The sequence below is a fragment of the Fundulus heteroclitus genome, unplaced genomic scaffold (genome assembly GCF_011125445.2).
Source record: "Fundulus heteroclitus isolate FHET01 unplaced genomic scaffold, MU-UCD_Fhet_4.1 scaffold_477, whole genome shotgun sequence".
NCBI lineage: Eukaryota > Metazoa > Chordata > Actinopteri > Cyprinodontiformes > Fundulidae > Fundulus > Fundulus heteroclitus.
The window spans coordinates 85,021-95,727 of NW_023396898.1; the positions used below are offsets into that span (position 1 = coordinate 85,021).

Here is a 10,707-nt window from a genome sequence, read left to right on the forward strand (position 1 = left end):
TTGAGTAATTAAAATGATTATGTGGGGAGACACGATGAGAGGAGGAGGCGTATTGCGTCCAGTCTGGGATCCACAGGTCTTGCCCGTACAATATTTAATTATTTCTCACTGATGCGCACTCCCACCTTCGCAGCTAGGGCGCCTTTCATTCGCTTCTCTCCTCTCTTCACTGCACTTCCTTTCCCCCTCTCGACAGTATCCAGAACTATAGAGCAGCCGTCCCCCATCACTCGTGTTCTCCCCCTCCCTCCCTCTTTCTCTCACTGACTGCCAGATCTCTCTCCTCTGCTTCTCCCATCTCTTCGCAGCCCTCTCTCCAGCTCAGTCCGTCACTTTCTCTGACGCACGACAGGGGGAAAAAACATCACGTCGAGGCCATATGATCCAGATACCCGTTCCGCTGCTGCTGTGCTGACAGAAACGGGCTCCAGAAGCCGAGAGGAGAACACTTTCACCCAGTTGTTGAACGCTCGCCCGAGAGCCGGTTACGGAGGAGGAGGAGGTGGAGGAGGTGGTGGAGAGGGGTGGAAAAGGAAGAGGATGGGCAGAAGTAGAGGACTTGCATTTTAAACAAACTGCTTAGAAAAAAAGAGAGGAGAGAGAGAGAGAGAGGGAGAGTCAGCATCACCGGAGAGCAAGAGAGAGATAGGGGAGAGATCGCATTCTTATCACGTCTACATTTCTCTTCTCCTCTCTTTCGGTTCCGCCACTAAGAGAGGGTGAGGAAAAGAGGGGAGAGGGAAAGAGAGAGGGAGAGAGACAGAGAGAGAGGGAAAGAGAGTGAGAAGGGGAGGAAGAGAAGAAGAGAAACGAGAGATTAACCAGATTCAAACTAGTCATCTTTTTTCCCGATGCTTTCCAATTGCACAACAAAACTAAGGTGAGCAGTTATAGACAATTTTGTATGGATCATAGAAAGTATCTGTCCGAGATTTGTGTGTGTGTGTGTGTGTGTGTGTGTGTGTGTGTGTCTGTCTGTTTCTGTGCTTCTACTGGTGTCTGCATAGCTAGGGACTTTAAACAGTGAGGCAGCGAGCGAGGATAACGGAGAACAGGAATCCATCCTACTAATCAATACCCATTTTGTGCTTGCTTTAGTCGCCAATTTTACAGCCAGTGTCACGACGAAATCCTGCATTATGCTTGGCATGTATTCCAACACGCGCTCTGCTGTTTTTCCTTTTTTTAGAGTGAGGGTGGGTGTGGGGGGTGTCTTGGGTTGGCACCAAATCAGAGACCGTTCCTTCTAGATCGGAACTTGTTCATCATAATTTTTCCCACGTTAACTCAGTGCGATGATGTCCGTTGAAAGGTTTACACCTTTTAATGGAGCCTGGTTGAAATTAGCCAATTCATGACATGCAGCAGCACTTTTTTTTTATTAATCCGGGGCTCATTTTTATGCACATCTCCTCCTCCTCTCTCCGTACTCAATGCCCCGCTGTCTCCGTCCATGTCCTCCTTTGTGTTTTCCCCGTTCAGAAGGCTCAGTCACTCCCCTCATTTTCTCGTTCTCTTCCCCTCCATTACAGCCCGGCATCGGACCGTGAGACGCGGGACGCACCGGGCAACGATAGGACCCAACGCCGCAGGAGGAGGATATGTAAAGTTGGAATCCAGCTAAACTAAGTACGTACACACACACACACACACACACACACACACACACACACACACACACACACATACATACATACATATACATATATGTGTATATATATATACCACTCAATTTGATATACCGCAAAAGGAATTAATGTGCCGTGCAATTTGCTCAGCGTCCTGAAATGTTTTCTTACTTTTTTAACATCCATCTGGCTTTTTGATCTGTGTAACATGGAGGCAGAATAAAATCCCTCTGGATTACTCCTGGAATGTGAAAATAAAATGAACATCGTGTAAACATCTTTTTATATATATATATATATATATATATATATATATATATATATATATATATATATTTTTTTTTTTTTTTTTTTTTTTTTTTTTAAATATTTTTTAAATACTTTATCTGGCCCATTTTTGAGGGATTACAGCATTTTTCCTTTCTCTTACTCTTTTGCTTTCAGCACCAAGGGCAGCGCTTTTGCCTGGGCTGACGGTCACATGCGCTGCACTGTATTTTTAAACGGAACAGCGCAGTGCATACATGAGTTTGCAATAATGGCAAAGATTTTCAGAAGCTTTGTGTGTGTAAGAGAGCATGTGTGGGGAAAAAAGAGAGAAGAGAGAGAGAAATTCAGGGATAATAAGGCAAATATAGTTGGCACAGCCATGGTTTAATCCATATCAGAGGAATGCAATTTGTAGAAGACAATGGCATGTTTCACTATCCCCATAATCATAATTGCCATTAGCTTTTACTTTTACAGTAAGGCAGCAGAGCTATGGTAAAATCGCCCCACAGCTGCACTTCTCGAATCACCCAATGCTCTTTTCACCTGTGCATTTGTTACTGTTATCCTAATTAGAGTTGCATTGATTAATAAAACAAAAATATTAGAATTTTTTAGAATTTGGATCAGGAATTTAAAAAAAGGTATTGTGGTAATATGTGTTTTCTTGCACACCAAACATCTAAATGGAGGGGATACACAAGAGGCAAACTACTGGGTTCCCTCATTCTCTGAACATCTGACTGCTTTTAAGTCATATTCACCGATGATATAGAATTAACATTTTCCTCACAAAATTCATGAATTTTACATGCAAAACTAAAAAAAATGTATTCCAACAGCTTTAAACGAGTCTAGTAAACATGTTCCGAATGGCTTAAGCACAAAAGATAATTCCGTTTCTGTAGTTTATCTCATGGTTTAAATGTTTCTCATATTCTTCTGCAGAAGGGTGGATTTGAAGTCCTTGTTATGCATTGAATAAAGCAGAGGGACAGTGTCTCCTCGACGCTACTCTTCCTCACCCACTGTTCCCTTCGTTTATTCATAGCGATAAGCATCTTTGCTGTGATTTATTGCGACCTTACCAGCACATCTGCTGTATAATAAATGGCATTTCAGGCTACATAGTGAAGTGTACTGTCTGACTGCAGAGAGCCATTAGTGTTCTTGGGTATCATATTATATATTTAAGAGCATAGGGTTTTATATTTTGTTTTAAAAAGACAGCAATATTGCAGAATTTGAAGTAGCGTCCAGCATCCTTCTATTATTCATAGGTATTCATTTCAAAGCTGCCTTCTATTCCACTGAAACTAATGCACTCTTCCTCGTATCTTCCTTTTTCTTCACTGCCTCAGTAATCGCAAACATCTATTGGTTATTGGTATATTTGTGTGTTTGTTTGTGTGTGTGTGTGTGTGTGTGTGTGTGTGTGTGTGTGTGTGCGTATTTGTGCACGTAACCATTAACACTACACCCTCCTTTCCTCTCTGATCTCATCTACCCTGGTGTTCTCTCTTCTCTGTTGCAGTGCTGTGAAGTAGCTCTGTCCCTGGAGCTGAAACTTCATTGCCGTGGTGTCAAGCGAGGATGCTGTGGGTTACCTTGCTGAGCACCATAGCCTTAGGATGGACCACGCCAATCCCGCTGCTGGAAGACTCAGAGGAGATCGACGAGCCCTGCTTTGAGCCATGCGAATGCGAGGTCAAAGAAGGCATCTTCCATGTCCACTGTGACAGTAAAGGATTTACAAATGTCAGCCAGATCTCTCAAATTTGGAGCCAGCCCTTCAAGCTCAACTTGCAAAGGAACTCGATGAGGAAGCTCTACTTCAACAGCTTCCTCCATCTTAACAATGCCATATCCGTCAATCTTGGTAATAATGCCTTGCAAGATATACATGCTGGGGCATTCAATGGCTTGGGCATACTCAAACGACTCTTTCTGCATGAAAACAAGCTAGAAGTTTTCCGAAACGACACATTTCTGGGGTTGGAGAGTCTAGAGTATCTCCAGGCAGATTACAATGTTATTAAAGGATTGAAAGTGGTGCATTCAGGCACCTTGACAAATTAAGAGTGCTGATATTAAATGACAATCTCATACCCATGCTGCCGAATTATCTTTTTCGGTCTGTGTCCCTAACACATTTGGACTTGAGAGGTAATAGACTAAAGACATTGCAGTATAAAGGCACACTGGAGTATGTTGGGCGGAGCTTGATGGAAATCCAGCTTGAGGAAAACCCTTGGAACTGTGTGTGTGAGATTGTCCAGTTAAAAACATGGTTGGAGCGAATCCCTTACACAGCGTTGGTTGGAGAGATCACTTGTGAGTACCCATTCCACCTACATGGAAAAGACCTGCGGGAAATTAAACGCAGCGAGCTGTGTCCTCTGCTCTCCGAAGCAGAGATTGAGGCCAAACTGGGAATTCCCCGGGTGCCATTCAGCAATGAGAATACTTGGCCTACTAAACCTTCCTCCATATATTTCCCCTTTCACAACACAGCCTCTTCTGTGGAGAACAGGGAAAGAGCTGTGAAGCCTACTAAACGGTCCCGGCCCACTAAGAACCCCCCAACCCCTCGTAGCATTTACCCGGGCCTCAACCAACCCCCCGTTGCTGGTTACCAAACAAGACCACCCATTCCAATAATCTGTCCAGCTAGTTGTATCTGTAACCTTCACATCAATGACCTGGGGTTAACAGTCAACTGTAAAGACAAAGGTTTTCACAACATTTCAGAGCTTCTGCCACGACCCCTCAATGCCAAGAAATTGTATCTCAGTGGGAACCTCATACAGAAGATCTACCGCTCAGATTTCTGGAACTTCTCAAGTTTGGATTTACTACATTTAGGGAACAACAGGATATCATATGTCCAAGAGGGTGCATTTATCAATCTACCAAGCTTAAAAAGTTTATATCTGAATGGAAATGACATCGAGAGGCTCTCTCCTGGGATGTTTCGTGGACTTCAGATGCTGAGTTATCTTTACTTTGAGTACAATGTCATTCGTGAGGTCCAGCCTCATTCCTTCTCCCTAATGCCCAATCTGCAGCTGGTTTTCCTCAATAATAACCTGTTAAGGTCACTCCCAAATGACGCCTTTGCAGGCACCAACCTTGCACGTCTTAATCTCCGCAGCAATTACTTTGTTTCCCTGCCTGTTCATGGTGTTCTGGAGCATCTGACATCCATTGTACAAATCGATCTCCATCAGAACCCCTGGGACTGTTCATGTGATATTATCCCACTCAAACAATGGCTGGAAAAGCTCTCCTCTGTCATTGTGGTGGGGGACGTCACCTGCAAGACACCAGAGTATGCCTCTGGAAAGGACCTGCGCTCACTTGAGGTTGAGGTCATCTGTCCTGAGTTGAAACATTTCTCAGGTCCCTCGCCAGCTCTGCCTGGTGGGAATGACCTCACCACAGGGAGCTCTGAACTAGGTAAAGCAGGTGGGAGAGGGGCTGTTCCACTGTCAGTTCTCATACTCAGCCTACTTATCTTGTTTATTTCAGCTGTGTTTGTGACTGCTGGGCTCTTTGCCTTTGTCCTCCGTCGTAGGAAGAAACTACCTTTCCGGAAACGTTCTGAGGTGGACCTAACAGGGATTCAGATGCAATGCAGGATTTTTGAGGATCCGCCCAGGCAAAGCAGTTCTGGGAATACTGGCACGCCGGATAAACAAGCACCCAATTTGCACACACACTCACACACTACTCATACACACTCCCATGGCCACGTTTATGATTACATCCCCCACCCTGTGACTCAGATGTGTAACAACCCTATCTATAAACCTAGAGAAGGAGAGATTGCAGAGGAGGAGAGGGCACAGTTTGCAGAAAAGAAAGACAATGGCAGCAGTAGCAACAGTAACTACAGAACCTTGTTGGAGAAAGAAAGAGAGTGGACCTTGGCGGTCTCCAACTCTCAACTCAACACCATTGTTGCAGTCAACCACACCACAGCGGACATGTCAGGATTTCATGAGAATGGAGGACTCTGCCCTACAGTGATTGATAGTCAGAGACCCACGCCAACAGTGGGCTTTGTAGACTGTTTGTATGGGACCGTACCCAAATTAAAGGACATGCATGTTGCACATGCGCATCCACCAGGCATGCAATACCCAGATCTGCAGCAGGATGCACGGCTGAAGGAGACGTTGCTTTTTACAGCCGGGAAAGGCTGCTACCCTGATCCCTCCAAAAGTGATTACCTTGAGTTAAGGGCCAAACTTCAAACCAAGCCAGATTACCTCGAAGTCTTGGAAAAATCCTACAGATTTTAATGACTGTAGCCCACAGGAGAAGAAATAAAAACACAAATTTGTCATATTCACTTTGCCACCATCTAACAAAATCACTTAGACCAATATTCAAAGAAAACAAGAAGCAGCATGATTTAAAAGTAATACGTAAAATTATACAGCCACAATACCCCCACACCCACCTAAAATCACCTTGGAGGAGAGGTCATTCTCAGATGTTTCAATTAAGTGCCTTTTTTTCAGAGTAGCCAGCAACGTCAACCCTTATTTTTATAATATAGAAATATCTCTATATGCCCTCAAGAAAGCAAACGAGGAAAATAGGGGGGTTCTGGGAAATGAAAAACACAAAAACCATGTTACATCTGTCACTAAAATCCACTGGTATGGAGTTAACATGATGTGCTCCTAGTTACCATGAGGACGAACGGGAGCTGGACGTCTCCCTTAATTTTTGGTTTTTATATTGGTTTTTTCTCTCTTTTACCCCTCAACTGGGATGTACAAACACCTGGAATCTGTGCACATTTTTTTCTTTATATAACACATTATGAATAGAGTCTAAAAGAACAACTTATATTCAAACTGAACTGCAGTTTGCTGCATGCGCTCGCTTCAGTGCAGGAAGTGAGACGATTTACTAAGAACTTTTAAGTCACTCTATGAACAGAGAAACTGCAACACATCTATGGTTTAGTGTTGTATTTAATTTTTTATATCTTATTATGGTTATTACTATTAATGAAGACTTATGTCTTATATCAGGGTGCTTCTTGTAAAGAAAAGGAAGTGCCAATGCAGGGATGGTAAAACATTTGTGAATATTATTATGAGACCTTACTGAGGGGTTTTCTGGATATTTCCACACTCTTTGTTAAAACCCCACCCCCTCATCCCTTTTCATTGCTTCTGGATTTCCCATTGCAACCCACTAACAGCTTTGTAGTAAGCACTTTTAATGTTTTCTCTTTCACAAAATTTGAAGAAAGGTGTGCATATATTTATTCTGTAATTTCAGTGAAGAATTTTATTGTAAAGATAATGTTAAATCAATGTATAGTGATTATGAGTCTGGTATAGCCTTCTTAATAAAAGCAAACTCTTTACTCTAACTGATGAAGGTGTCAATGCCAATACCAGTACCAATGCCAGTGGAACATGTGTGGAGTGGATACTAAGAGGTTGTGCCTTTGGTGAAAAATGTGGTCAGTCATTAGCTGTTATTAGGCACAAACCCCCCACTAGACTGAGAAACAGTGCAAGGTAATAAACATCCAATCATAACAGAAACTTGTTAATATTCATGTAATGAGATCTGCATCCAATTTTTCTAAGCTACATGGAAAACATAAGTACAAGGTGCTGTTTTTTTTTCCTTTTTTTAAGTGAGGCTCTCCTTATCATATTTTAATCCACTGTTTGTTTTTCTTTTGTCCAGTAAATTGCAGAGTTTTGATGGATATAATCTAAAGCCAAAGTAAAACACAGTCCAATACAACTTGAGTGGATGCTGCTGTGTTGTGAGGAAGACATTTTAAAAGGCAAAGGCAAATCAGTGAAGCCACAGTTGTCTTTATCTGAACATGTATCCCTTATGTATGCAAATAAAACTAATTGAGAGGATGGATGCTATTGTAATTGGAAGATACGTTTCGAATTTGCACATCTCATTTCTCGCTTCTCCCTTTAAGTTTGCTATGTGACTTCACTCCACTGGAGGGCGATAAAAAGGAGTACATTTGATGGAGTTATATGGTTATTACATAAGCCAGGGTGAAACGTAATGAAATCGAATTCATATATATATATATATATATATATATATATATATATATATATATATATATATATATATATATATATATATATATATATATATAGTAGTTAGTTTGGGCTGTCTATTCATCAAGCCTTTTATTAAATTATATATTTTTACGATATGATGATGATGATGATGTAACTTTAATTACAAAATTACCAAACCTTAGAAAGATTAATTTCATAAACATATACAATAAAGTAAATCTATACTTTTCCTTAGAGATTTATGTAGCTTTTTTTGCACATGCTTCACATGCTACATTCTTAGCCTCATTAATGCTGCAAACATGACACATCTAATTGAAACTAAAGGTTGGGGGTTGTACCAGCCATGGATTAATATGCTGTATAGAAGTCAATACTATCACCAATTAATCTCTTTTTCTGTTTTAAATATTACAATATTATTGGGAAAAATTACAATGCAGTCTTGAAGTCTTAACATTTGTAAATATAGTGAATGTAAAGGGTTTACACTCCTATGTTAAAATGACAGGTGTTTGTGTTTTAAAAAAATGAGACCAAGGAAAATCATTTTAGAACTTTTTATCATCTTTAAGGTGACCTATAACCTGTACAAACTGATTTTATTACAGCTGCTGGTCCTATTTGGTAGTAATGTACCTGCATGCCACATATTTATTTGGCAATATTAGTCTACTCATTTTTTGCCAAAATGTTCCAAACCTGTCGGATTGTGAGGGCATCTCTTGTGTACAGTTATCTTTGGTCAGACTTTTAATCAGAATCTTGGCTGCGCTCTGTCTTGGCCATTTTAGAAAAACTACAAATTTCTTCTGGTGAAGCTGTAGTTCTGTTTATTTGGATATATGCTGTAAGTTTTCATATTCAAAGATAACTTCAGCTTTCTTGCATGAAGCCTGATATTTTTGTAAAAAACATTGACTGGTATTGGGAACTGTTCATGATTTCCTTCAAATTGATTAAGTCCAGGTCTAGAAAAAAACAGCTCCCTCCATGATGTTGCCACCACCATGCTTTAGTTTTATATCATGTTCTCTTATTGATGTGCAGTGTTGTTTTTGCTTGAAACAATACAGAGGCCCAAAACTCTGGTATTATAAGATCAATTACCTATATTTCCTCGTGTCTTTGAGAGACTAGGCCAGAAAGCTCTTTACAAGAAAATGCTTCAATTGTTTCCAAATTAAAACTGTACCCAAAGTGCAGATATTATGAAGATCACCGTCAGTACTTGTCAGCAGTTCCTGAAACTCCTTTAGTATTGCTATAGGCCTCTTGGCAGCCTCCCTGATTAATTTTCTTTGTTGTTTCATCGGTTTTGAGGGGAAGTCCAGTTCTTGTTAATGCCAATGTTGTACCATATTTCCTTCAGTTGCTATTTATTGCTCTACGGTGTGTATAATGCCTGAGGATGTATTTTGTACACTTCTCCTGACTGGTACTTTTTAACAACGGGATTTCTTTGATATCTTGGAAACTTTTTGCAGATCATGGCCTTTGCTGTGAGAGACAACAAAGGAAATGTCAGGATAAGCTTATTAGGACAGCTGTAATGTATTTAGGGTTAATCAGAGGCATTGCAAATGATAGTAGATGTGTGTACTGACTCCTATTTAAGATTAGTTTGAATGGAGCGGCAAGCCACATCCCTAGATAGAAGAGGGTGTGCACTTTCAGTTGAATTGACATACATGTCTCATGAAAACTTGAAACGGTTCAGAAATTATTTATCTGGGTCTCAGTTATTTTAAATCACACAATCAGGTATTTTAAACAGGTGTGTAAAGACTTTTCATTCCTGTTGCAAGTGCAAGTACATTCCTATTCCTATTTTGCTCAATGACCTGTTTGTTTTGATTGCAATGCATCAAGTAGGTGGAGTGATGCTCAGTTTGAATATAGTGTGAGTGTTCCTGATATGTGTCAACTTCTAAACTCAAAATGTAGCAAACCAAACTTTCTTTCTGAAACATGTTGAGATCGTTTTGATGATCCATCTACAGTATTGGTTATCAGCTATCCAGTCTACAAGCTTGCATTAAATTGAACATTTTATCTCATGTTGCCTTCATTGTTCATTTATTTTTGGCAATTAGTGGTGCTCAGACAAATGAAGGACACCTTCATATGAATCCTTGAAAAATGTGACTAGATAATGTCAAGGCTCTTTTGTTTATTTAGTTTTTGGAAGGTTTTACAGTCCAGAAATCAAGTGATCTGCTGCACCTAATTTGTCTTCGTCTTTTTCTGTACTTACACACGTTCACACCTAGAGAAACACACAAAACCTTAGTTTCCATGAAAACAAGGTCAGATTAAATAGTCAACAGTTTTAGGGTGCACTCAGTTTGATTAAAGACATGATGAATTATTCTGTTAACCACAAACCTTTACCATACCCAACTCACTCTAAAATTAATAGAAAACCAGAGTTGATAATTTATGCTTTGGTCAGTGTCTTTATAATCATTTTACCCTTCTCATTGTTCAGTCAGTATAAGACTTCAAAGATGAACTTTGAGCATTCTTCTAAGGTATTTATTTTGCCATGATAAGTTCCTGTTATCTTACATGAACATCTGTTGGTGAATTTATGTGAATATTGGTAAAGGTTTTGAGAGAATGTGCTCTAATTTCACAGTAAAGGTTGTATTTGAATGGAGTCAGTGAAGATTAGATACTTCACATCGTGTCCTGAGATTCTTCCACTACTGCTG

General features: G+C 40.3%; 1 protein-coding gene across 1 annotated transcript; it reads left to right on the forward strand.

The window, feature by feature from the left end:
• Positions 1–516: 516 nt before the first annotated feature.
• Positions 517–6,293, forward strand: LOC118556179 (SLIT and NTRK-like protein 3). Its single transcript, XM_036132147.1, is given in 4 exon segments — positions 517–880; positions 1,533–1,629; positions 3,433–3,933; positions 3,936–6,293. Coding segments are annotated over 2 exon segments (2,712 nt in total). The 5' UTR covers positions 517–880; positions 1,533–1,629; positions 3,433–3,491; the 3' UTR covers positions 6,206–6,293.
• The last annotated feature ends 4,414 nt before the right edge of the window (positions 6,294–10,707 follow it).